This window comes from Ciona intestinalis, chromosome 7 (genome assembly GCF_000224145.3).
Source record: "Ciona intestinalis chromosome 7, KH, whole genome shotgun sequence".
Taxonomy (NCBI): domain Eukaryota; kingdom Metazoa; phylum Chordata; class Ascidiacea; order Phlebobranchia; family Cionidae; genus Ciona; species Ciona intestinalis.
In genome coordinates, this window is record NC_020172.2 from 197,514 (window position 1) to 224,240 (window position 26,727).

General features: G+C 34.9%; 4 protein-coding genes and 1 long non-coding RNA gene across 6 annotated transcripts; 1 reads left to right on the forward strand and 4 right to left on the reverse strand.

Moving 5' to 3' along the window:
- Window positions 1-53: 53 nt before the first annotated feature.
- Window positions 54-3,435, forward strand: LOC100182791 (choline transporter-like protein 1). The gene is made up of 2 exons (XM_002124602.4): window positions 54-1,331; window positions 1,388-3,435. Exons 1-2 carry the CDS (start codon window positions 792-794, stop codon window positions 2,966-2,968), a joined length of 2,121 nt encoding a protein of 706 aa, XP_002124638.1. The 5' UTR covers window positions 54-791; the 3' UTR covers window positions 2,969-3,435.
- Window positions 3,436-3,536: 101 nt separating this feature from the next.
- Window positions 3,537-10,632, reverse strand: LOC100176467 (vacuolar protein sorting-associated protein 52 homolog). The gene is made up of 17 exons (XM_002124387.4): window positions 10,398-10,632; window positions 10,289-10,341; window positions 9,860-9,935; window positions 9,724-9,791; window positions 8,773-8,948; window positions 8,269-8,419; window positions 8,007-8,107; window positions 7,732-7,864; window positions 7,367-7,561; window positions 7,011-7,166; window positions 6,696-6,776; window positions 6,328-6,489; window positions 5,894-5,995; window positions 5,028-5,129; window positions 4,489-4,620; window positions 3,987-4,151; window positions 3,537-3,753 (listed from the first exon to the last, which is right to left on the reverse strand). Exons 1-17 carry the CDS (start codon window positions 10,480-10,482, stop codon window positions 3,607-3,609), a joined length of 2,085 nt encoding a protein of 694 aa, XP_002124423.1. The 5' UTR covers window positions 10,483-10,632; the 3' UTR covers window positions 3,537-3,606.
- Window positions 10,633-11,849: 1,217 nt separating this feature from the next.
- LOC100185157 lies at window positions 11,850-13,358 on the reverse strand. 2 transcript variants are annotated; one of them, XR_182080.4, is made up of 4 exons: window positions 13,223-13,358; window positions 13,008-13,156; window positions 12,284-12,336; window positions 11,850-12,007 (listed from the first exon to the last, which is right to left on the reverse strand). It is a non-coding gene; the product is annotated as an uncharacterized LOC100185157 (long non-coding RNA). The 2 variants fall into 2 exon arrangements; XR_717288.3 differs by having other exon boundaries at window positions 13,216-13,312.
- Window positions 13,359-14,762: 1,404 nt separating this feature from the next.
- LOC100178779 (WSC domain-containing protein 1-like) lies at window positions 14,763-18,513 on the reverse strand. The gene is made up of 8 exons (XM_002123979.4): window positions 18,341-18,513; window positions 18,070-18,170; window positions 17,834-17,948; window positions 17,374-17,522; window positions 17,111-17,306; window positions 16,459-16,736; window positions 16,191-16,409; window positions 14,763-15,340 (listed from the first exon to the last, which is right to left on the reverse strand). The coding sequence occupies exons 1-8, from the start codon at window positions 18,442-18,444 to the stop codon at window positions 14,982-14,984; spliced, it is 1,521 nt and encodes a 506-aa protein (XP_002124015.1). The 5' UTR covers window positions 18,445-18,513; the 3' UTR covers window positions 14,763-14,981.
- Window positions 18,514-19,869: 1,356 nt separating this feature from the next.
- On the reverse strand, window positions 19,870-25,685 carry LOC100181149. The gene is made up of 10 exons (XM_002123836.2): window positions 25,063-25,685; window positions 24,385-24,469; window positions 24,195-24,327; window positions 23,712-23,863; window positions 23,119-23,204; window positions 22,810-23,050; window positions 22,012-22,584; window positions 21,232-21,391; window positions 20,766-20,871; window positions 19,870-20,401 (listed from the first exon to the last, which is right to left on the reverse strand). Exons 1-10 carry the CDS (start codon window positions 25,215-25,217, stop codon window positions 20,227-20,229), a joined length of 1,866 nt encoding a protein of 621 aa, XP_002123872.1. The 5' UTR covers window positions 25,218-25,685; the 3' UTR covers window positions 19,870-20,226.
- Between the last annotated feature and the right edge of the window lie 1,042 nt (window positions 25,686-26,727).

Consider the following 26,727-nt stretch of genomic DNA (forward strand, 5'->3'; position numbering starts at 1 on the left):
ATACAAACATCAAACGTTTGTAACATCTCAAATACAAACATTCCAACGAGAGATCACACGTTCACATACCATCCAATATCTCGCTCCAACTCGTACGTTTCAATCGATGTGATAGTTGGGAAAAAGTTTAGGGTTGGGCGTTTTTTATTTGTCCCCACAGCTTTCTCATTCTGCCGTCACCGAAAACTTAGCAGTGGTAAGATTTTTAGAATAGTGTATTGGTATCATATAGAATCAAGATAATGCTTGAAATGTGTAGTAAAAAAGTAGTACAGTAAAATAAATTTTAATTAATTGTTTACAAAAAAAAATATAGAAAAACGGAGGGTTGGGAGCACACAAATATGGGGCATAACGTGCTTGGACCCAAAGTTATATATTCGGGTATAAGTATTTCGATGACTTAGGTGAGACCTCGCCTGCTGCTCAGTGTAAATAATATTAGCTTAATTATCCACTCCACGCATTTACTAGCGATTGGATCCGGACAATAAGCAGTATGGAAAAAGAAAATTAACATATTTATTTATTCGGAAAATTACGAAGCTCGTATCGCCATGTTTGTATATCAATCTCTTATACACCAACATAAGACCAAATACGATATGTTTGGTATAAAGTGGCTTCAGACATAATCCATAGTAACAAAACAGTTGTTGCGTCACAATTACACAAATGCTCCTAATAAATCGAATTAAAACATTGAAAAACATTTTGTAACGGACTTGGCACGAATACACTGTATGCTACCAAGTCTTGGGTTTTCGATGGTTTAAACAAGAAATATCAAAATGGGTTGTTGTGAAAGCAAAGAGACTCCAATACAAAGGATATCTCAAAATGGCAAACCTGCAGTTCCCATAAGAGCAAAGCGACCAAAAGATCTTCTATTTTTGATTCTCTATATAGCAATGCTTGGTGGTATGGGTTATATTGCATTTATTTGTATCAAGAATGGCGATCCGTCACGATATCTACACGGGGTCGATTCCTGGGGCAATATTTGTGGAAAGAAGAACAACGAAATAATCCCAGGCGTCAACACCTCAGGATTGGATCGCTCGAATTATACTTACGAGTTAAGAATGAGCTTCACAGACATGCGACTTGCTTTGGACCCAAGCAGTTTGTTGAAAACTGGCAGTGGAGCTGCTGTGCTATGTGTGAAAGAATGTCCGGCTAAATTGATTCAATGTAAACAACTGCTAAGCGACAACACATACAACTTAAGCATGAACGTAATAAATGAACGGATATGCACCATGCCATACGGCTGGATACCAGCGCACACACATATTTTTAATCGATGTGTGCCACTACAACTGCTACAGGTAAGTTGTATGTAAGCGACAATAACGGATCATAACTTACGCTTGTTTATTCACAGGTTGGCAATGTGATCGCCTCCAGAGCTATACAAGCTACTGGTGCTTCTGACTTACTCATTTCTCCCAATAACCAGACAAACGGGACATCATCGGCTCAACAAAACTCAGCTGTTTCAGTAATCGCCCATCAAATGGTAACATCCGTTGTTAACAATTGGACAAACATTGTGTATATGGTGCTTATATCTCTCGGCATTTCCTTACTGATGATTGTGCTTCTTCAAATTTTTAACCGTGTTATAGTGGTCTTAATAGTAATACTTGCGGGTATTGGTAGTGTGGCTGCAACGTCTTACTTGTGGTATTGCTACGCTGTATCTACTGGGTTTATAAATTCAACCGACGTTGAAAACACCGTGAATGCTGTAAGTTCTATCACCGGCAACTTATCTGTGCTTGATGTTGGCAACTTGTTGAATCCTCTTTCTGTCGATCCTTCGGTTAGAGATTTTCAATATTTGCTTCCTCTCTGCATTGCTGTGACGGTGGCGACTTTGATTATCCTTATCCTTCTGGTGTGGGTGCGTAAAAGTCTCTGTCTTGTAGTAAAGCTTTTTGACGAAGCGAGTCTTGCGGTGTTTAATATGCCTGGTGTCCTTCTGCAACCTTTCATTACATTGACTTCTATACTTGTGGTTTTAACTTACTTCTTGATTGTTAGCGCTTACATTTTTAGCATTGAAGTTCCAAAAGTAGATATTAGCGGTATGGTTAGCTTTGTGCAAAACCCGGACCTCTCAACAACTGCATTAATAGCTCCGCATATATTTGGTTGCTTATGGATGATGGAGTTTGTGTCAGGTTGCCAACAAGTTATTATTGCAGAAGCTGTTTCAAGCTGGTTTTTTAACCAGAGACAGAAAACTTGCAAATACGACATGTGCCCAACCCTTCGACCAACACTCCATTTGATTCTGTTTAACCTCGGATCTGTTGCTCTTGGTTCTCTTGTTATCGCAATAGTTCAATTTTTCCGCGTTATCTTAGCTTATATACAGCGTCAGTTAAGAGGCAAAGAAAGCAAAACTGTTCGCTTTGTTTTAAAGTGCATGGCGTGTTGCTTGGCCTGCTTTGAAAAGGTACTAAAGTACATTAGTCGTAATGCTTACATTTGCGTTGCAATGTATGGTGATAGTTTCTGCACAGGTGCCAAACACGCAGTGTCGCTGCTAATCAAGAACGCACAAAATGTGCTTGCCCTCAACTGCGTCAGTGGATTCTGCCTTTTTCTCGGTAAAGTTTCTGTTGTTGTTTTAACTGCTTTCGTCGGAGTCGCTTGGTTCACAGCTAAGTTAGGAACTCGTGCATCTGCAGTGGACTATGGTGCACCTCTTACAATATCTTGCTTTTGCTCTTTTGTTATTGCGTCTGCGTTTTTTAACGTTTATTCAATGGCGATAGATACCATATTCCTCTGCTTTTGTGACGATCAGGAACGTAACAATGGGTCCGATCGACCCTACTTCAGCAGCGTCGCGCTTCAGAAATACATGACAAGACCCCCTGGTGGAAAAACAAAGAAAAACAAGAAGACACCAGCCAAGTCCGCAAGAACCCGCAGTATACACCCAGCTAAATAACATGATGTTATGCGCTATGCCATAATAATAAATGTTTACTCCAAAACTTTAGTGATTATTGGGCAAGATTAGTCTGGTAGAAACTGTTACAGGTTGGTGGTTAGGGAGCGGCTATAAGAGTAAAGATGGGGTTAGAGGGTAGTTTTAATATGGTTCGTATGTCCGTTTAGACTAGAGACTCTTAAGGAGTCGACAACGTACTGTCCAGCACCAATTAATAATAAGGTTCGAGACTTGATGCTGCCGGTTCTGCAGGCGTTTGTGCTCTTGGGCAACACACAACGGTAATTGATAAGCCAGTGGCCATTGACGGGCTGTCCACTATCAGCCTTGAAGACAAAATAAACAACCTCAACAAATAACCCGCGTAAATGTGGTAACTCGGGTGCATGAAAATTAGACACCCGTGTTATAACAATTGAACATCACGGCCACGCAAGGATAAGCAGTCTCTACTAACTTTAGGATAAGCAAGTCATTTGGCGTCCGTATATAAACTGTTTATATACGGACTCCTATGTTATACATTCAGTCACTGTTATTCCTTTTTAAATGAACTTAAAACAAGAACGATACAACACTACTGTATTTACTATAGATAATATTGCACGCGTATAAACATTCACGTTAATAAATACTTAAAAGTTGGGTTTATACTTCTTCATCTCAACCATTATAAGATGCATGTTCACCAAATCAGACTTAGCAGGCATTGTTTTGAATGGATGTTGTGTGAATAGTTTTTGAAACCGGTGATAATATTGTATAAGGTGTGTAAATGCCGCCTGTGGAGAAACATATTTATTGCCTCAACTCATTGTTTATTTACCACTTGTTTAAATTATCAGCCATACAAAAAATAAAAATAAAATACATGTGGAAACAAGCGGGCATGAGATGTATGAAACAGACCACCCATGTTATAACTACTTATCTACTCCATGCATTTAGATTCATGTGTAAACCAAATTAATGATAAATGCAATTTAACATACTGTTATATAAGGATAATATGTACCTGTACAATAGTGCTTCCAACTTTAAAGTTTGTAAACGATCGAGTGACTTCTCGACTTATAAGATCAACACTTGTGCGCCATCCAGCGGCAAACCCTTGAACCAACGGAACAACTTTTTGCTCAAATACTTTGAGTCGATCTGTTTGACCAGATTCCAATACCACCTACAGCATATATGGAAAGGTGATCCACAGATGTTATAAAAAAAGTGGTTCCCTTCTCAAACTAGGTGCACTTCTGTAAGCTTTCTAAATGCAAGCACATAACATGAAGCAAAATAAAAATGATAAGTGGGCCAATTTTATTTTAATGGGTAAAGTCCTAGGGCACATTACAAGATATGGGATACAGGTCAGGCTTGTTATGATTTGGGAAGATACAAAAAATGAAGAAAACCACTAAGTTAGTTGCCTATATACTTCCGAATCGCCTCCTTATTTACAACAAGCCGATACAAGTCACTTAACGATGCCATAGATGGTCGCACAAGACACAACTAACCTCACAATCCTTAACAAATGCCATCATTCCACCAAAGTGAGGAGCTAATATTTCCTCTACGTATTCCTGTGTTCGACTGTTGAGCAATTGTTGAAAGCTTTCAGATTCTTTGGAATCTTCTGTTGTTTTTTCCTATGTAAAAGGTTTAAAATTTGATCATGATTTACAAAACCACACAGATATTTTAAATGATGTATCTATGACTTTTTGTTGAATTTTGGTTGCTAGATCTTTATTTATAAAGTGAATTGTCCACACAATTTTACTTTCCCAAGAACAGATGATTAAATTGTTCAAGGTACGACATAGTTACAACTTAGTATAGTATGCACAAATTGTTCCAACAAAAATAACTTACAAACAGTAAGTTCTTGTGTTTTTGGCAAGATAATAACAAATGTATTTAAAACGATATTGAATCTTTTATGTTAATTTTACAAGTACAGCAAAACAAAAAAAACTTATGTTAAGACAAACAACTGTTTGAGGGTTCTTGTTACATTGTGAGTTTATACTGCATAAGTTATGTTTCAACCAACCATTAAAACCGACAGCATCATGTCATAGTTGTTTATAAGGAAGACAAGTTGATCTTTTCTATCACTAAAACATGCAGCAAGACGAAGTATGAAGTTTTGAACCTGAAGAAGTAAATCATTACAAGGGCATACCAACGTAAAAATCAAAATGTGTGTATTAATGGATATGCTCAAATGTGACCTAAAGCTACCATCCAAGTTTTAAAATACAGCATAATCTGGTATATACCTAGGTTCAATCAAAAAACTAAAACATAATAAAGTATATATTTTACATTGTTTTATATATTCTTGAAGAAGAAGCATTCGTATACAAAATCAAAATATTGATCGTATTTTAGAAACTAGAAACAATCAAAGTTGAGTGAATTTTTTCTTATGGGAAATCCCATGCTTTGTCGAAACAGCCAATTTTTTTTACTCCACCGGGTATTTTTACGAGATTTTTTTAGAAGCCGTATCGTTTTGGCAAACTTTGATGGTACCTTTAGGTCACGTTTGAGTATCTCTAACCACATACAATGATTTTTGTTGGTATGCCCCTTTACGAATAAATGGGCGCCCCATGCACAATAGAACATCACCAATTATTGGTGGAAAAGCTAACAAGTAACAACATATAAAACATGAACAACTGTTCACCAAAAATATGGAATATAGAGAGTACGTTCAAAAAGTAAAAATGAAAAAAACCCAAAACAGATAACTGTTTAATAAAACTATTGATAAGGATTAATCAGTGTTTAAACAACTTAAAAATTCTGAAAATCGCAAGAGTTAAATTTAGACTGTCGGAATTAAATTTTAAAATGTCAAAACTGTTAAGCTCGGCTATGTAGCAATGATGGTAAAATAGTAACCCTTACCTCAGTTTGAAGCTGACTTAAAACTTGCTCAACTTTGGGGTTTGGATAATTTTCATTAATTCTTACAACAGCTGCACTAAATTCAGCATACCGGCGTGTAATCTGAAATGTATTTATTAAAAAAACAATAATTAAAATGGTAAATATATAAAAGCTTTCAATTTGAAAACCATTTTTTTATGCCAATCAATTTCAAGCGTTTGGCACACTAGTGATCAATGTTGTCAAGTGTTTCACAAACAAATTATCTGTTTATATTTCATAAGGAACACCGGTTAAAATTCAATGGTTTAACACAATGTGTATAAATAAAATTGTGAACTCTGGTATTTGTGAGCAAACATTCGGTTTGCTAAGAAGTAAGAACCCCCTTGTAAATAATAATGATGATGTCATTGTCTTGTAAATAATAAACTTGTCAATTAAGAACTTACATAATGAGGTCTGATATCAATAGATGAAAGATTATGAACATTACAATCCACAATACTCCTGGTATGCATCTTTACCAAGTGTTCAAAACGTGGCCATAATATTGCTTTCACGGTGTCCCAGTAATTGTCAAGTGATGTTACGTCTCGTGAAGTCATGATTACCTAAAACATTCAGATTAAAAGTAAAAACTGTAACTAACTTGTAAATACTTTTTGTATGACTGCCCCTTTGATTAAACTATGTGTAATAATATTATTAACAATAAACGCAAAACATCATGGGCAAAAGTATGTGTTATTTATTAAAAGGTAACAACATTGCATAAAATACATACAACATACAACGTCAAAAAATAACTTTAACTCACCTGGTATTTATACACAATATGAATACATAGGAACAGAGCAATTGCGTCGTGGCATTCAGAACAATGTGTATCAACATGTTTCTGTAAAAAATAAAATAACAAGCTTACATCAGCTAACATGCTGAATGCAAGGGCTGAAAATGAATAATATAATAATCTCTGTTAATTAAATGACAATGAAGCTGTTTATTAAGAGTACCAGTCATACACAATATGATTTTTTTTATCTTCTATCAGTAATTAAAAAACTTCAATGTTAAAATATTTTTTAATTGGTAATCCAGCATCAAACAACATGTTTAACAATCAGCCTACCAAGAAAAGAGCTAATGTCTTTCCCAAGATTGCATTAAATAAATCTTGTGCTGCAGATGAACTTAACATGAAGAAATCACACAAGAATAAATATTCACGACAGCAAGTATCAAGCAGAGCATAATGTTGACTTCGAAACAAACTTTCAAAGGAATGCTGAAAAAATAGGAGTTGGTAGTTAATAAATATTAGGTGTATGTGTAAGCAAGCCGCAAGCGCATTATATTCTGACATACATCCAGATATTCAAACTGTATGCTACCTGCCTGGGTAGGCTAGTAGTTTAAAACTGTAACTGTATTACATGATTTGTAATTTTATGATTACCAAAGCTTTCTTGTTTTCAAAATACCTACTTTGCTTTCACTCTTCTGTGCAGCATGAGGGACAATGATCGGTGATTCCAATTTCTCCTTAAGGATCTCATCGCGCTTCCCGAGTGTAAAAACTGTTGATCGGTTCCGCATGGCTGGTTTAGATGAAGAGAAGAATCCTTTTCTTGATGAATCTTCCGTGGCCATCAAATCCTCACGACCTGCTGACTCCTCAAACTGTCAATCAAAGAAAAATATTAGACTTTAAAACACAACATTTTGGTTTAATGGTAAGTAACGACAATAAGTATAAGCAGCAGTTTTTCTTCATTGTACAGTTCTTTATAATTGTACTTAAGTTTTCAAATTTGTATTACTTTAATGATTAATTAAACAACAACTATTACCTGAAGTTTCATGATTCTGTTGACGTAAGTTTTGAAATATGATAGATAAACTTTACTCAGTGTATCAACATATTCATCCCGTACCTCACGTGCAACATGACGCTCATTTGAAAGCAAAAACTCATAAAAGAATCTAAAATTAGGGATACAACAAAAACACATGTTATATTAGCAAAATACCAGTTTAGATGGAATATACAACATTGGGTGATAGTGGCCTGAAATATGTATGGCACAAAAATATGGCTGAAGATTTACAAATAAGTTGAGCTAACCTGTTTTTTAACATGGCATCCTGACCAAGTTGATAATTACTCATAGGTTTGCGAAAAGAATAAATCTTAGTTAGAAGAAATTCACGAATTTTTGCAATTGCCTGAAACAAAGAAATATTACTAAATAAAATATATGCTCAAGAATTTTCTGAATTTATGTCTTTTGTTCTAACAAATAAATGTGATTTAAGTTAAGTTTCTATTATCTGGTTATTTAGTCACTTAATTGTCATATAGAGTAGATTCATTTACTTTAACTTACTTTAAACTTTAATTTTTCAGTAACATCTTGCACATCTCGACATGCAGCTGTTTCATTATATGAATGTTGTTTAATGAAGTTTATTTTATGGTTTAACTCGTGAAGCTGCTCTAGAAATGCTCGCTCTGTCACTGGGCAATCCAAGATTTGACTAAACAGATATAAAAGTACAAGCGTTATGTTAGACTGTTTAAAATCTTAATTTCCAGAAAAGAAGATGTGCTATCGGTTAATTAGTGGGTTAGAAGCTGCAAGGGCAATCAACCAAGAGCTGCTAGTAAAGTGGCACAAAACTTCTGCCATAAATTTGATTTAAGCTAAAAGTATAAACTATTTATTTTATTGCATACATATAAGAAAGATTGTTTCTAAATGGATTTAAATAATATTCCACAATACAAATATGGACAGAATATTTAGTGTTGTTCTGCCAGAGAACACTATGACATACCAAGTACTGTGCGGATTACCAACAAAAAATATAATTTTTTAAAAAGCACGTACTTTATCATTAGTTCCGGTACAGCCATTTCATCCACCAGTTGACTTAATTCACTTTTCACAGCCTGTCGGTTCTTTAACTTGATATTCATTAAAACAGATTGTTCTTGTAGGCATTGAATTTCAGCGCTGATGCTGCTAAGATCATGTTGAAAACCATGCAACATTGATTCCATTCTCTGTTGTGTACGTCAGTTTTAACAAACGTTACAAATTATTCAGTCTTGGTGTTTGTTAAGCCACCATCATGTATCATGCTTGTATTATTGGTATAAAGAAGCTATAGTGTGAAAAAGTCCAATGCCTAACTTATGGTAACCTCTAAAGCGACATTGCACCCAGAATGGCCCACAGTAAAAACATAAACTTTTAACATTATTGTCTTGTCATTAATAAACTGTTACTGTGTTGCAACTAATGCCATTATGAAACATGCTTACTACATCCAAGAGTACGAGACACTGCATCGCATATATTTAAAACCATGGCATGGCTATGGCGAATTCAATATTCTCAAAACAAATGTCTACTTTTAATAATGCTCGTATTTTTCGATCAACTTTGTTGGAAAAGCAACAACGATGACGGACAACAATGCACCAATTAAAAACATTATTGCAACGCAACATAAGGTAGATTAAGATATGTTTAAAACTCAGGATTACGTGGTTTCCTAAAAAACACTGCTTTGTAAATAATGTCAAACGCTACTGTGACATATATATTCAATTTTGGCCATGCTGCTGTGATGGCTTTATTGTAATTAGGCCAGTCTAACAGAACTGAAAAGTTTCATCATAATTTCGCAGCAGTTTCACATTCTGTGTATGACTGACACTTTATGCAATCATATGGACTACTGGGTTGGAGGAACAATTGCTGTAAATGACTTTACCAGAACAAATACGCACATTGAATACAGTTTATAAGTAATAAAGCATAAGACAACATTACCTCCAATATCCCATCACATTCTCCTATTCGTGTATGCAATCGAGCTATATTAACACTTTCAGTAACATCTGTTAAAAAGAAACAAAAAAAATTATTCTTTATCAAACAAACAGCAGTTATTATTATAAAAACTTACAATCCGCTATTGAAGTGTTTTCGACAGCTTGCAAATCTTGTTCAATCTGTTTTGCATATTCACGCAAATCAACTCCCTACGAAAACAATATGAACAAAAACAGTAAACAATATTTATTATAGCAAAGTGGTTGTACCAACGGGCACTTTTAATATAAAATAAATGCAACAAAACTGTTAGTTTAAGACAAAATTGCCACCAACACATTAAGATAGGTCTACTTAATATTTCTGTGTTAAACCAGAGATGCATGAACTGATGAACAATTGTTTATGTTTCTCTGGTTAAACCATTATAAAAAAAAATTTCAACCGTAATATTAAACAATTTAAACAAGAATCAGAAAGATTGAACTTTCCAATCTCTCCCTTACACAGTAAAATCATGACATTATTTATAATTATCTAATCTAACTTTAGTTTTACTTACCGATTCTAAAGCTTTTTTTACTAAATCATCTTCTAAATTCTCTTGTATATGTTCTGAATATTACAAAAATAAAAGAATGGTAAAGTAGAGAAAACACATTCACTCTTACCATCCACGTTATCAAGCGCATCTTCTGAAGATAAGTCAAAGTTTTCTAGATTTATTGCAAAATCTAAAGCTTCAGCTTCATTCATATTACTTACACCAACAAACAACAACAACAACCCCGAACGAACAACCTACGTGTTCATTTACGAACTTTTAGTTGTGTACATAAAACAACTAAGCTATCAACCGACTGTCTACACTCTACACCATTTAGTCAGACCGTAACATTTTATTTTTATTATTAAGGATAACGGCTCGATTGATTTGAAACCACAGAAATAAAATAAAAAATATAACGCGCTTCTTCAATGTCGGTGAAGAAGAGAGCTGTAGCAGTATCGGAGAAAAAAAAAGGAGAGAGCTGATACACTTTTTTTCAACGGTCACGTGGCCGCAAGGCGGTCCCGTTTACTATTGCAGTCAATGCGATCTAGGGCGTTTTATGCAGTTTTTTTTCGTTTTTTGACCTAATTTTAAGTTATAGGAAAAAAAATAACCATTTCCAAATATATATATATATGTATAAATTTCTAACAAACCGTTTGTTTGAACGTTTTTAATTGAGTGTATTAAATGTTTAAATTTCTAAAACAAGCGCTAAACTAAAGGGTAGGCTAAGCGTTAACCTATAGGTAATACCAGAGCCATAGAATTACCGAGTAGACCAACCCATTTTTACGTAAAAGATAAATTGAACGGCAATTTGGGTCCAAAATAAACAGTAGGTATAGGGAAAATATCTGTTTTTCGGTAATTGCAGAAAAAACTTTACCAAAAAGCAAATTTAAAGGTTGAAAATGTAAAAATCATGTGTTATTTGTTTTCCGTGTCAAAAAAAAGTCAAAAAAATAGAATTGAAAGCGGTTGATTTGCGACATTTTAGTCATTCAGAGAGGCTAAATTTATATATTTTTTCTAAAAAATGTTTGGTAGGGTAAATAAAAGCTGTTTTACACCTTCCCACAAAAGGAAAGCACAAACAAAACCTAATAAACATGTTTATATACGGAATCGGACTATGCTTTGGATAATACGTATATGTACTGTATTAGTAGTTGGTCAGTAGTTGGTATAGTATTATTATAATAAACAGCTATAACTTCGTAAAACCACTCTGCGCATATCTATATTACAATGGATACCAAATGAAATGGGGACGGAGTTGGCGGTCACGTGAATAGAAATAAGAATAAATCACTGTTTTGGGCATTTGCGGATGCTACTCTTTTTATTTTCGTGATTAAAACCATATTAAACACGTATGCGTTAATTCTATATATACCTACTGCTTCTTTTGCTTTTTTCTATGTTCGTCAGTTTTAACTACCGTTAACTAACTACTAAAAAAAGGCACAGTTACAATGACTTGAACCTACAGTTGCTTTTGTCTTCAGTTGTGGGGCAATCGATCTGGCCATTGCTGCGTTACACTTTGTAAAATTATAACATTACATTAAGAGCTCAGATTTTTATTTTATTTTTGCAGTGCATTTATTAGAGCGAACATCCATAGTGCTGCGGCAGATGTGCCAAATTTCTACTCTTTTGGTATTTCCGCACGTAAGTCCTCGACTTCATCCATGTTTTCATTTGGCTCTTCATTTACTTGATCTAAAAAAACATTACCAGCTCAATGAGATTTGCTTTTTCCGACTTACAGCACTCGTGCCCACACAATAAATGTATAACTATTTATTTAGTGTTTTTTTAAACCTTGTGCCTGTATGGCTGCTCAATTAAACTTGTTTACCTTCAGATATAAGACAAGAAATAAATGAAACATGTTCTATATTACCCCAAGCTACTAACTAAAGTATCCTTCGGATACTGGGCGATCGTTCTTGCAACTATGGTAACTAACATTACTTTAAACGTTCCAATACACACCTTCTTGCGGTTGTTCCTCACCATGCTCTTCGTCGCCAAAGAAATAACAACGTCTGAAATATGCAATGCTATAATATTTGTTTTAATTTTTAACATATATACACATAATATGTTTCGTAGCGTCGAAAAACGACGGATCACTAAGCTTAAATTAGGGATAACCACTGTTGGTAACATGTTAAAAATCATAGCTTTTGAGTTAGAAAAAGAATGTTTGAACCTGATTTTTAAAGCGTTTAATATTGTTACTGCCCCGACTTACACCGCCTGTTTTGGTAAAGTAACACCTGTTGTACGAATCAATAATTAATTGTTTTAAGTTTGGGTCAGTAAAAACAGTTATGATAGTACTTATTCGTGGTATCACCCCAAATCCTTCATATATATTGATTTGGGCAATATGTGTTTAAGGGTCTTGTCTCCACCCACGTTATAATACTATGGGGGAAGATGGAATACTGTTAACACCCAGAAGAGTTCCTGATTGTGTTTTGTACAGATAAAATAGACTTTTAAAGTTGGAGGATACGGTTTCATAATTCTGTAAATAGTTCTTGTTTACTACTAAAAGGAACGTTAAAAGCAAATAATATTATTTCCCATCATTTACCGCACACTTATACCCGACTATATATAGCATGATATCTTTGTTTTGCACTTTTCATTGTTAACTGCATAACGGACGTTGGTGGTGTATGCGGTTTCACAAATTTTAATTTCTCACCTTCTAGTCCAGTAATAACGTCTTCTGTAGAAATAACGGCGACGATAGTAAAAACGGCGTCTGTAGTAAAAACGTCGACGATACGACTCGCTGAAGTCAACCAGCAGCATGCAGACAACGAGCAAACACAACAAAGCTTTCGCATTCATCTGAAAATACAGCAGCACATTTATTACAACGCACAATATTTAACTTATCAACAGCAAACCTTATACCCTGTATAGTTGGCTGGTTGGTATAAGTTGAATATGCCTCACAGCGTCTAAATTTATATCTTATTGAAGCGAGGAACCGAAACTTAGTAAAGGAAGAATAGAGCTATTACGTGGGGACAAATCCGCTGCTTTTTCTTTACAGATTTCTAAACCGAAAATATCTTTTTCCGCTTTAGAAGGAAATTCTGTTGCAAATTTAGCATACAACGCACGCCTACCGCTGCTGCAAAGGATGTGGGTGTTTTGAACCGACGCGACTTTACGCTGTTCATATTGTTGTAACAAAGAAAAGAATAAAGTTATGGCTGATATTGTTTTATTTGTAGATAAACAACCAATATTATGATATCGACTAGTCAGCGACATTTTCCTACCAGAGCGAAATGTGGTTGTATAAATATACCGTGGGGTTAGATGGGACACCTTATCAGGCACATATATATATTTAAATGTTCTGATCGTGTTTTAAACGACTAACAACGTCTATGGGAGCTATTAGGATACGGTTTTGCCCAAATAACTCATACGCCCGATTATATAGGCATAACTTGTTAGTATATTCAATATATTACGTTTAACAGCACACAACTACAACTTTCACTAGACAAGAATAATATCTGCGCAACATATTGGATGACTTGGTGCATTTATTTTTGCTAAACAAAACTATTAAAAGTTTATCCAAACAAACGCAAACTCGGCGGCAATGAGTTGAAGACGAAGTTTCCATACAATAAAATATAAAAAAATCTCCCACCCAGCACCATAATTTCAAAATATTTTTCTTGATAGCTCGCTACGTGACAAGTACTCTAAGCGCAGGTACATCAAATTTAAACCATTAGTTTTAAGGTTAACATATATATGCAAAAAGTTAAAGCAAATACTTTTAAGCTCTTAATTAAAAGTAATTGTCAGTTCGTTGCTAATTACGCAGTTTTAAAACTCATCGACCCTAATAAAGTTTACGATATATAGGAAGGAAGATGGGACACCTTGTCGGAAAAGACTTATATTTTAATTTTCTTTTTGCGGACCCCCAATTAATGATATTAATAAAAATAATGTTTAATATAATATAGTATATAACAACATTAATATAATGTAGGTAACATGTTAAAAACTATAGCAGCAGGACAAGGAAAAGAATGCTTAAACTTGACTTTCAAAGCGTATAATTTTGTGTTATTTACGTTTATTCCTAATGATAAGCTCACTTATTGATAAAAATAAAAGTGTTTTTGATTTTGTGAAATTTCTTCTGTTGTGCGAACCGCTAAATAACTCCTCGTGTGCTTAATTTTTTTTGAATTGTTGTTAATTAATAAATGTATGATAGTACTTATTCTTGGTATCTTTAATGTCGCATAATCCCCCAATGTTCCATACATTAGGATTAGTTTTCATTCAAGATATTTAAGACTTGAGGTGACAGAATTAGTTTACGGGGAGGTGAGAACGATCAAAAAAGTTCGACGTAAAAGAATACATGACAAAACTAACGTTTCTAATAAAGTGAAATCCCATATATATAGCGTTGTTTTTTTCACTATACATTATAAAGTGTAGATACATTGGAACGTCTGTTTAACCAAACTACATCGACAATATAGACGCGATAAAAATCAGAATGATTTTAATTTATGTAACAACTGTATTGGTTATACATTTCAAATAACGGTTTTTGAATACGGCGTGGAATAATCGTGGCAATAAATAATACATTTGCAAATTGATCTAAATTTTCTAAGTCACACATTTAATTACTTAGTGGTCTTTCCCAGTCTGGAAGTCGGCATAGCTTCATTCTTTTCATTCTCCTCCGTAGTAGTTGTATAATTTTGTTAATATCTTTTTTTAAATTATCATCAAACGGGTCCAGCGACACTTTCTTCTTTCGTTTGAAGTTTCCCGCCAAGTTTCTTTTCAAACAGGCGAGTCTGTTTTCAAGGTCTGGCGGTTGCACGCCAATGAATTTAAGCATCTTTCGCACTTCAGTGATTGGGTCAAGTTGTAGATCGTCAAACAAAACTATCAGTTTGCTGTTATTTCTTTCGACTAAATTTGTGTAATTTCCGATCCAAATTTTCCTTGAATATTCAACGTATCGGAACCATTCTGTTAAACATCTCGTTTTAAATAAAATTTGTATTTAAATAAGAGAGCAGAGCTACTTTATGAAACGCGCGTCAAAGCTTATTACTGTGTTTAAATATTAAAAAAAGTATGTTAAATAGAACAGTATATTTTTAATAAGTAAAAAATGCGAATAAGGTGATATAAGTTTGAATGCTTGCTAAATCATAGTAAAGCCAAAAAAATTGTAGTTCGCGAGTGTGAACGTTTAAACTTTTATAGTTTCATAGCTTGAAAAAAAACTTTAATTTTTCGTAAAGTTTAATTTTGTCTCATTAAACTAGTTTTAGTTTTGTAATGAAACTGAGATATAAGCATGAGGAAACTAGGCAGGAGTCAATATGGTTTTAATTTGGGATAAAAAACTACAGAAGATATACCGTTTAACGTTATATAAGGTACGAGGCAAAGAAACTAGCACAACCTGTTAAACTCGGTAGGTATACTACAATTTGTATAATACTGTTAATGTAAATATATTTCAATTTGATATGCTATCTTGCCCCATATTGTAGTTTTGTATTTTTTGCCAAACTTTGAAAGGTTTACTTTAAATTATATATTTTAAACCCTATATGTTAAGATGACACTATTACACTAATTTCTTTTAAAGATTTAAAATTTAAAAACTGTTTTTGTAAAGAACCTATCTAACAATATAAAACAAGAACTGTTCTGCGAAACGTGATTGAACGAATGTTCCCCTCGTATAAGCATGGTGGACGTATACATCCAGTACTTATATTTATGCAGTAATTAGGAAGAATAAACTGTACTTTAAACACCTAACAATAGCGCGATGTATAGCCATAAAAGGAAATAGACAACTTACTTTGGCTTAAAAAATCTTGAACTGGCGCTACTCCGGTATGATCATCACCGCTGTTCCACCTGTTGAATTCTGCCACGAATGACTCGTATGGATTCCTTAGCAATAAAATGTACCTGGGGAACAAAGTAAAGAAGTCAACGTCCTTTCTCTGAAAGTACGGATGAAACTTCACTGTAAGTGTAGTGGCTTCCATTGCCGATTCACCCTCACCGAAAAATCCTGTTTAATGTATTTGTTTTAATTTAGTTTGCAAAGTAGGCAAACGTACCTTTGCTGAATAGATCTTCGTCTATATACCAACTTCCAGTGTATAATCCAGTAGAAACTTCGAGAAGATAACGAACCCAAGTATTACCAGATCCAGGGTGACTTACCAAGCCTACTTTATTCAGGGGAAACTCTTGGTTTAGAAACCTTTTACTACCGCACGAATCTTCCACAAGGGTGCGCCAGACAGCCATCTCGGTTGACGAACGACATGAATATGTTTCAAGAAATCTCGGATGCACTGATTGCATCATAATTTGTTTCGGTGGGTCAATTGAACTGCAATTAATATAACCTAATTTTCGGACAAATACGGAGCGTTTACTACAGCATAAAGAATGAATGAGTATAATTAATTAATCCTCGTGTTGCGGGTCTACGACAGTAGTGGTAACACAGATACTTTGTTTCCATACACCATGTTAAATTTCTTAATATTTTGTACCATATTAATGGTAACATGGTTGCCCACTAGGTTAAAGCAGCGACTGTCAATTGCGTGTTTAAGAACACCCCGCATGCCCAACGGCAGAAGCCTGGAACACCGCGCGTGTCATCTTTTGGTAAAGATGCTGGTGCGCTTATCACAAATCCACGATGCCCGGAGAAAGGATATATTCACACTTGTCTATGCATATTCCTAATTTACTCACAGTTTATCAAAACTGGTACAAATGCATACACCATGTCGCGGTACAATGGCTAACGTGAATTTTCCTTTTTCACATTCGACAATGCAGAGCGCTCGAGTCATTTTGAATGAAACCATCTTCTTTAACGTCATTTCCTTCATGTTGGTTGGGCGAGGGAAACAACCGATGGTCGATTCCGAAATATTTTTCGGCTTTTCTAAAAGTAAAAGCCAATGGCGGCATAAAATACATTAATGCACATTTATATGTTTTAATGAACCAACCAGTGCATGTGGATCCTATTTCGAAGAGATGCAGAACACTGTATTTATATGGCAGAGTTTCTTCGCAGCTAACAATGTCAACTTTAATTGGTATTAGTAGATTAGTGCAATAACACTTTTCGTCTAGAATTGCTGCCAGTTTGTAATGTCTGCGTATAAACAATGTTGTTTATTATTAATTTCCTTTTTTAAAAACAAAGTGTTCGTTCAAGATCTGACAAGATAAGTGGCCGTACTTGTTCTTACCGCCACACCGTTACAAACATACCATCGAAAGTCAACGACCACGCACCCTTGGCACGTGACCACGTTTAAACGGAGTGGAACATGATGTAACCAAATAATCAACGAATCGTATTTTTCTTGATAATTAACAGTTTACCAAGTTGTTATATGGTTTAGTAAATAGCTGTTGCATTCAAGTCTATGTAGATTGTAGATAATATAATAATGAACTTACCTTTTAAAGCAAAGCAACAAGCATTCTTGTGTTGAAATCTTCTTTGCCAACAAAGCTTTAGATTTATTAAAGATATCTTTGTCTCTTTGAAAACTGATGCAACCGAAATCTCTCACTAAAAATAATTTTACAACAAATATTTTTTGCTTAAATTTATGGCGGTAAATGAGAGTGGCACCACACCAATGTGTCTGCTAGCGCATATTATATATTTAATTTAGATATATATATGTTACCTTGACAACGAAATTCCCCTTCCTTTTTGTTTTTTTGCGGCATATGCGGTTCATGTTGTGCTTGATGAGACGCCCTCATACCAACTTTACTTCTCGTAAATCTAAAACAACGTATAACACAATCTTTGAACTATTTAAAGAGAAACAGCTTCAATATGTACAATAATACGTGTCACTGTAACTTGTATTGTTTATAATGCAGTATAGTCATAGTTTAGTTTGATGTAAACTAGAGTTAGATTAGTTTAACATAATTTAAATATAAACTCACAATTGCTGATTATTAGAACAATCTTTGCACATTAACAACACAACAACTAGCAAAACAGTAGACAGAGATGCACATAAACTCCTTAGAGCTTTTGATAGTCGCATGATATTTCATCAATTTTTCACATTAAAACTAAATTTGTAAGATAAACCCGTCCATTAAAGTCGCTGTATAAACCTATATGCTATTAGGTTTTCTATAAAACGTCACACGAGTATACGTTTCGTAAATTGCCTGAGGGAGAATATAGTTAAGGATAGAAGAAAGTATAAAGTTGAGTGGTGACATTTCACGAAAGTAATGTTTATCACGGATAAGGTTAATAAAACATGGTTCTAATTTTGTTGATCGAAAAAATAATCTGATTATTAGGATGACAACACTACTATAGATATATAGTAGGGTGGGGAAATACGGGACACATTTGGCACAAATTATCTAAATATCCTGATCTCGCTTTAAACAAGTAACAACGGTCTGGTGGAGTGGTTTCCAAACTATGGTACGCGTACCACTAGTGGTAGATTTTCAAACGCGAAGGTCTCCCAACTCGTACGCGAGCACCTTGTCAGGTTTACACCAAACGATCGCGAGGCGTTGCTTTACGCGCGTACTAAGTGAAAACATATCTATACTGCGCATCCGCGAAAATGCATTTTAAGCACATGCAGGCTAAATGTTCAAGGTGACAATCGATATTATAACGCAAATAATTACCGTGTGAATTGTAATTATGTCGTAATTAATTGCCAGGTCAAACAACCGCTATTATGATGCAATGAATCCACGTGTGAATTTCTACTATTGCGTAACAAACATGCTGCTTGGTTGAGGAAAACATCGTAAATATACAGCAGTGCTACTTCTGAAATATTCTTAGGTTGTTTATTACCGCCTGTTGCTCTGTAATAGGCAAGTTACATTTATTTTACCACAACTGTGAGAAAGGCAATGCCAAGTTTGCGTGTTGCGTAATCGATCCAACTTTTTGACCTGGAGTCTGTATGAGAACGCTACACGAAGCAAAAATGGTACCCGAGTTAATAAAGTTTGGGAACCACTGGCTATGGGTTTCGTGAGGAATCGCTTTTACATTGGACACGAGAAAATAGAATAAAAAGTGTTCACCACTGTTTGAATGCTAAACAACAATAATATCGTCCTTTGCCGCGCATTTTGTTGAACCGTGAAAATATATATCATTGTTTCTTCAATAATCCAATAACACCCATAAAAAGAGATTTTTAAAAAGGATCCCACCTTACTCTACTAAATCACTGTATAAGTTCTTTTGTCAGCTTACAAGCTGTTTTATGCAGTTTGCTTTGAGCAAAAAATATATTTGCGACTTCATTAAAACTTTGCAATTAATATTTCCAAATCTTGAAACAAGTGCCAAAACTGAAACTGCCGTGTTGGATGGATGCATCAGTTTTCAAAATGTGTGTTGTGGATTCACTGTTATAGCATAGGAAATGTATACAACGATAATTATACGTTACAAACTTAGAATTAACGACTTCTGGGGGTTTGTTGATTGCTTATATTATTAATACGCTGACCCAAACGTTAAGTCAGAATGGTTGGTGCAACAATTTTTAGTTTTTCGTAACGTTTTAAAATCAAAAGAATAGTAATGTATTTTTATAGGTGTAGCAGCAACGAGGCAAAACTTGCCACCCATAATTTTCACTGCAATCATCCCCCACTATATTGCCAGCCGTGCGGTATCCCTTTAAATTGCACAGTGATAAAACATAGTGAAGCGATTAGACATTTTGAAAGTCACTTAAAGAATCTCATTGAGCTACACTGCAGTAAATAAGAGAACACGATCACAAAAAAACGGATTCAAAATCAGAACATTTCAACAAACACAGAGAATTTCAAACAAACTCATTTGCTTCAGCTTGATCATTATATTCAACCACCTCCACAGTTTCATCCAACATATCACTGAGTTCTTCCGAATTAAACGAAGCTTCTGCCAACGCTGATGCGTCAGAACTGCTACTATTGCTTGATGAAGAATCCGATGACGAGCTTCTATCGACGTCATCACTGCGAAGGTAACTAGGTATTATTTGATTTGTTACAACATCATGACACAACCACCTTGGAAATAATGTCATTTCGGTAGATCGAACGCATATACGGCGATCATAAGCTAAGGATGCGCAATAAAAAAAGCCCGAATTTATATAAGATATTTAGACCCTGTGATCAGGGATTTCTTGTTATTTGACTTATGAAAAGAGTATCACCCACAAAGTTACTTAGTAATAGTAAATAACACGAACGAGGTGTGTAAACACCAATTCATAACTTATCTAAAGATACCAATACACATATAACACCCGAACACAATATGCAAATTATTTATTTGTCTATATATTTTTAAACACACAGATCGTTTATAAAATACCTTGATTGCCTGAAGATATTATTACAATGTTCTGGATGACTAGAGTCGAAAAGTTTATGAAGAGTGGTTCGTTTTGATGATCGTTTTCTATCCTCTCCAACCATATCTGAGGTAAGACCGACATTTTATAATGGATAGTAAGTTTGAATGAGTGGTCCAAGTTTTCAATGTTTTTTATCGTCCCATTCGACAGTATAACAAAGAATATTTGTTAAACAGTTTGACACAATGATAATCCTCACGAACCACGCGGTATTTTTAAGCACTGTATTCTCACACCTACACCGATATTAAGGACAATAAAAAACAGTAAATTTGAAGCTCAAACTTTTTAGCGACTTCTTACTTGTAACCACGATAGCTCGTAACCTAAATAACCGCGTGGTCCCTTATTTTCTCGGCTTTGAATTGACCGAATGTTTTACCACAACGTAGTTTTTATATTAACATATTCGTCATAACAAACCTCTTTTTGAAGTTTTCATCATATTCTTAACGCTGTAATATCTCCGACCGATAAGTTTGATAAGTTCAAAACATGTAAGTACAATACACAACGCGGTGACCCCAAACATGAATATGAGCATCGTGGATTTCTCTTGTGGTCTTGATATGAAGCAATCAACCTGATGTGATATAAGTTGCTAAAGTTTCGTGATTCAATTAAACAATATCATCTATATATATTAGGGTGAACAAAGATGGGACACCTTTTCCCCCATTTTCTCGACTCATTCGGTAGTAAATAAAAATCATTTGAAGAATTATAAAACTCGCGACTCATATAGACCGTTAGTAATTGTTTAAAACACGATCAGGATATTTGTTTGAATATTATGTGCTAAAGTTGTTCAGTCACCCCCCACCCTACTATATATATATATTTCATAATTTATCGTAGCCTTCTGGATATTTTTATAGCATTTGGCTACCACGAAACACAAAACCATGACATAAGGCTAGCGTTGAAGTTTCAATAATTACAATTTCATTTCAATAAATCAAGAGACTGGAAACAATGAGAATCCAGATTGCCTTGATTATTGCAAAACAATCACGCTCGATATTCTGGAATGAGATTATTATGTCGTAACAATAAACTAGTCATCAATGTTTGATTCAAAAGGAGTTATTGATTTAAATTATTGCATTTCAAATATTAGATTTAAATGGGGTGGAAAATCCGGACGTATTTAGGTTAATCTTGACATTAATCCAGTTTAATATCACTATCTATAATACGTACCATGTTTGGACAAGGCCATTGAACGCACTTGTAAAGCTCTGGGACCTTAAAACTAAAATATTTATACTGCAGAACCAGAAACGCTATTTCCAGTAGCATTCGTAGCACGCACTGCACGAAATATGCAATCGCAATCTTGCGTTCAGTTCTCCATAAGCACGATCTTTGTCTTGAACCCGTACAAGAGCCGCTGGCGCTGCGAACATTGCGGGAAGCGATACAACTTGAAATTAGACGTTTTCTTGGTGAGTTGAAAGACCTGCTGTTGCTTTGCGAGCAAAACTGGGACGGAGATTCAAGGTTTTCAGCAACTTGTGACTGGGCCGCTCTGCCTGCCCCGTCGAACGAACTCTCAACAAAACTTTGTGGCAGTTTAATCAAAGCTGGTGTTGCGGTATTCCCCCACATTTTGCCTCCATTCGGCTGCCGACGTGGTGATGAACGCCCGAAAGAAAAAGTGTTTTCTGAGAAGGCGCTGTCGCATTCGGATTTAGGCCGGACATGCATTAACGTTACAGCTATCTTCTTTTTATCATCGAGCTCCCACACGAAACTGGGTTCCAATACGTCATCCTGATAAAGTCCCCATGGTAAACATATTTAGATTAAAAGCATTTGTTGCTGGATATGAGATTGCATGTACGGCGTTATAAATACAAAAGAAAACAAAATTAAATATAGAATTCTTTAGGGGCGTGTATGTTTACAATGCATTGTATGTAATATATCACCCTTATTGGCGATATAAAAGCGTAAGTACACTTTAAAATAAATACTCCTATAACATATGCGACTTACAACGTAACATTCTTCTGCTACAGCATATTGTCTGCAGCGAGAATTTTCCCTTTGTGACGTCACAGAATGTGTAGGTGATTGCTTTGTTTTAAATACAAGGTCGCCATCACTATACCGTCGTACATTCTGTAGTTGAACGTGTTCAAACATCACTGAAGCGTTTGGATGATTTCCTTTGTTTACTTGTGTCGGTGCTTGTATGACGTCATTGTGATTGACGTTTGGTTTGAATGGCTCAGATCTGATGATGAAGATAAAAGTTAAGGTGGCCACTAAAATAAACTTATCACTATGCTAAAATATACAAACCTTGTGGTTTCAACCGTTGGCGCGCTTGGCGTCGTCACGTGATGTGATGGGTAACTGTTACGTGATTCGTAGGTGGGTGGGTTGTCCTATGACGTAACAAGGCCCATTATATAATTGTGAAAATATGCTTTAACTAAACTTGCTATAAAAAAATGCTATATAAAAAAAGGTGTTTAGTGTACTTTCAATAAGATATAACTTAGGAATATCGACAGAGTATTTAATGAGCCAAAGCACTTTGCTTTAATTTTGAGCGATTATTTTTCCCATGGGTGGTAGTAGTTAACTACTCGTCCGAACACTGTGGCACTCTTACTACTATTGATTCCAAAACGCGTTTAGGAGACTCTGGTAATTGAAATCGGCCTAGGGTGGTCTGTATTTGAGGTATTAACGCAAAATCAATGCGTGATACAAGAATCTATACACACCAATGGCCACAAAAAGATATCTAATCAACCCCCGTAGGTAAAACGGTTAACCACATAATAAATCTAGAATTCCCGCACAAACGTAAATAAAATCACACATACACTGAATTGTCATATATATAATATAACTTTATGAACAACATTTTGTTGTAAGTAACTTACAGGTCTGCGCCTCACACCACCTGAGTACATTGGTGGATGAAAAACTTTTGACAAATTTGTTGACGGTTTTGAAAACCTGGACGTTGAAAGAATCGTCTCATTTAATTGATTCGAAGCACCGAAGTTGCTTTTACGTCGAAGTACTCCAGGATCTGTAACAAGTTACTACTAATTTGTTTTATGGTTTTATAAAATTAAACGCATATAGGTAGGAATATATATTTTGAGGATGGGAGATTGTTTACTATCAAATTGGACGACAAAATAGACCGAGAAAAAAAGAACAAAATGGTGTCCCATATTTCCCCACTCACGGACTACTAAAGATATCTCTATTATAGGCCGTGTCCCACTCTACTATACATTAAAATGGGAAATCGGACGTATATACTTTGTGGGGATCAACACACAACAGCTGTCCCAAGTTTCGGTATTTTAATATTTATGTATAAGTCACACTTGGTGACATCATAATCTACGCACCTCGTCTTCGTCTTTTCTTGACGACACCTGCATCTATACGCCTGCCCGATAACTTGCATGGTCCTGGTAGCTTTGAAACTGTGTGTGCGGCATAAACCATGAACATCATTGCTGGTGTTGCAACAATAATTATCTACGAAAATTATATTAGATGTGTCGACATAAAGTGACATTACATAATTACATTTACCTGAAAACCCCAAAATCTCATATGAGAAATGGGGGAAAACTTATTGAAGCAAACATTCTCGCAACCCGGCTGTCGAGTGTTGCATCTGTAAAATAAAGAGACAAATTTCGACTTCACAATTTTTTTTGGTTTGTTTTTTAAAAATTGCAATTGTTACTTTTAAAATATGATTAAGTTTCGTCATAAACAAAGTAGTAGGGTGGCGAAAGACAACTATTCGTTATATTTTCTTGTTCCATTTAGTAGTAAACATGGAACATTAAAAGAGTTATAAAACTGTATTCCCACCACTCCCATAAACCGTTGTTAATTGTTTGAAACAAGATCAGGATATTTGTATATTATGTGCTAAAAGTGTCCCATCTTCCTTCAACCCACTATACATAAATTTTAACAATCTTCGAAAAAAAAACATTTTTCGTTTACCGGGTCGTTAATAAAATAACGAAACACAAACTTGGAGAAGGCGGTGTTTAAATGACTTGGAACGGTTGCTTTGCAAAACACAAAATGTTCAGACAAAGGTTAAAGCAGGAATTGGTAATTCTACCGGCGTCGGGTATCAATTATTTACACGACAATTGCAATTTCGACATCCCAGTGCGCATGTGGTTGCGACATTTCTAACATATGCATTTGTGACATAAAAATGAAACCGTTATGACGACATATACTTACTTGAATGCCGCTTGTTCATCAGCATACACTGTATCCCCTATTCTAGTCACAGCAATTATTCGAAACACAAAAAGCAAAGTCACCCAAACTTTCCCGACAAACGTAGATTGCTTCGAAACTTCGTCAAGTATTTTCTCGATCAAATGCCACGACATTTTACTAATAATTCAACCTTCGCCACTATACGGAATAGGTAACAAACGAAAAATACCCACTTTTATCAACTAATAAAAATACTCCAAGTCTGACTGAAACAAACAAAAATCCAAACTGTCTATACGTCTTAGACAGGACGATACGATTTGATGTTGATCCACCATCCGCATAATTACAAACTTAGCTGGCACTCGCACTGTTTGGAAACTTAATTGAAATCTTCTGGCTCATTAAATCCGCTTTTCCTCTTGCATTGATTAGCAATTTACAAAGCTTAAGCAAGGTTCAAATACGTGATTATTGTACGCTGAGCCAAGCTCGATACTGATGGCAATATTTGTAGATGCAGAGTTAATAAAATTATATAACACACCCTGTGTAATTGACAAACACGTTTCGATATATTAGCAGGGTTTTAAGTTTTAGCGGTTCGTGACATCAGATTGATCAACGGTCTATCTAATCTACTAATGGCTGCAACAGACAGCATGCAAATAGTGCATCATTCAAGAATTCAAACGTAAAAGAGAAAAAAATGAAAAAGTGCAAACGAGAGAGCTACTTAACTAAATATGCGGTCAGTCTGCTTCAATAAAATAAATCAACGACAAAATTTCCGACCACAGAGATAATGGATGATCGCATTAGAAACCGATATACTGCATAAACTTTGAAACTAGTCCAAAGTCATATGAAATCAAATGACCTATAGTGCGCGTGTTCAGATGTCGAGTAATATCCACATTTATGTTCAATGATAGTTGTATTGATTACTTATCCCAGTCTACAATAAATAATTTAGAAAAGTTAAATCAAAGCCTTACAAAAGTTCAATCTTCATTAATTATTGGACAAGTCATAATAAACCAAATAAATATACCGGGTATTCAAAAGTAAGCGATTTATAGTTTAACAAAATTACCTCTTCAAATATTACTCAACTAATATTAAACAGATATTCGGGTAAAACCCGATCACATTACTGATGCGTCATATGCGCTAACTTTGTTATTACGTCACAAACGTAAATGACGTAATTCGTCTGGAGCGTTTTGGGAATCCCGTTGCAGTCGAGACCCGTGCGCCTTTATTTTTTAGCAGAAGATTCTTCCCATAAAAGTGCATGCAACCGATATTAACCGATCTTGAAATCAACACTGACAGCAACATCGGTAAATGGGCCATAAGTCAAATATATTGGGCATTATATTTTCGTACAACAGGCGATAAGACCTTTTAATTTTTTTGAAAATAAATACCTGCAAAACAACAAATTGGGTTAGGATGGGACATAAAAACTAATTTTAAATCATAAAACTAAAGTGCGAAATATACCAAATTATTTTATTAAACTACGATACTGTATGTTTAATTTTGAAACTCGCACAGAGCTTTATATCTCAAACAGTATAAAGTGCATTTAACAATCTTTTGATGCGGATCTTTTTCTATGTCTAACCGTATTTTATAAATAATATTTGCTCTGACCTTCTGTACATATTTTTTCGT

Coding starts and splice junctions, on each gene's coding strand:
- LOC100182791 (XM_002124602.4), top strand. CDS start 792: ATGGGTTGTTGTGAAAGCAAAGAGACTCCAATACAAAGGATATCTCAA. Junction 1,332..1,387: donor TGCCACTACAACTGCTACAG/GTAAGTTGTATG, acceptor GTTTATTCACAG/GTTGGCAATGTGATCGCCTC.
- LOC100176467 (XM_002124387.4), bottom strand. CDS start 10,482: ATGAATGAAGCTGAAGCTTTAGATTTTGCAATAAATCTAGAAAACTTT. Junction 8,108..8,268: donor CTGAAAAATTAAAGTTTAAA/GTAAGTTAAAGT, acceptor TCTTTGTTTCAG/GCAATTGCAAAAATTCGTGA. Junction 7,562..7,731: donor ACAGAATCATGAAACTTCAG/GTAATAGTTGTT, acceptor TTTGATTGACAG/TTTGAGGAGTCAGCAGGTCG.
- LOC100178779 (XM_002123979.4), bottom strand. CDS start 18,444: ATGCGACTATCAAAAGCTCTAAGGAGTTTATGTGCATCTCTGTCTACT. Junction 18,171..18,340: donor TGTTCTAATAATCAGCAATT/GTGAGTTTATAT, acceptor ACGTTGTTTTAG/ATTTACGAGAAGTAAAGTTG. Junction 17,307..17,373: donor AATAGGATCCACATGCACTG/GTTGGTTCATTA, acceptor TTTTACTTTTAG/AAAAGCCGAAAAATATTTCG.
- LOC100181149 (XM_002123836.2), bottom strand. CDS start 25,217: ATGTCGTGGCATTTGATCGAGAAAATACTTGACGAAGTTTCGAAGCAA. Junction 22,585..22,809: donor TAGCAGAAGAATGTTACGTT/GTAAGTCGCATA, acceptor GGACTTTATCAG/GATGACGTATTGGAACCCAG. Junction 20,872..21,231: donor GATGAAAACTTCAAAAAGAG/GTTTGTTATGAC, acceptor GTCTTACCTCAG/ATATGGTTGGAGAGGATAGA.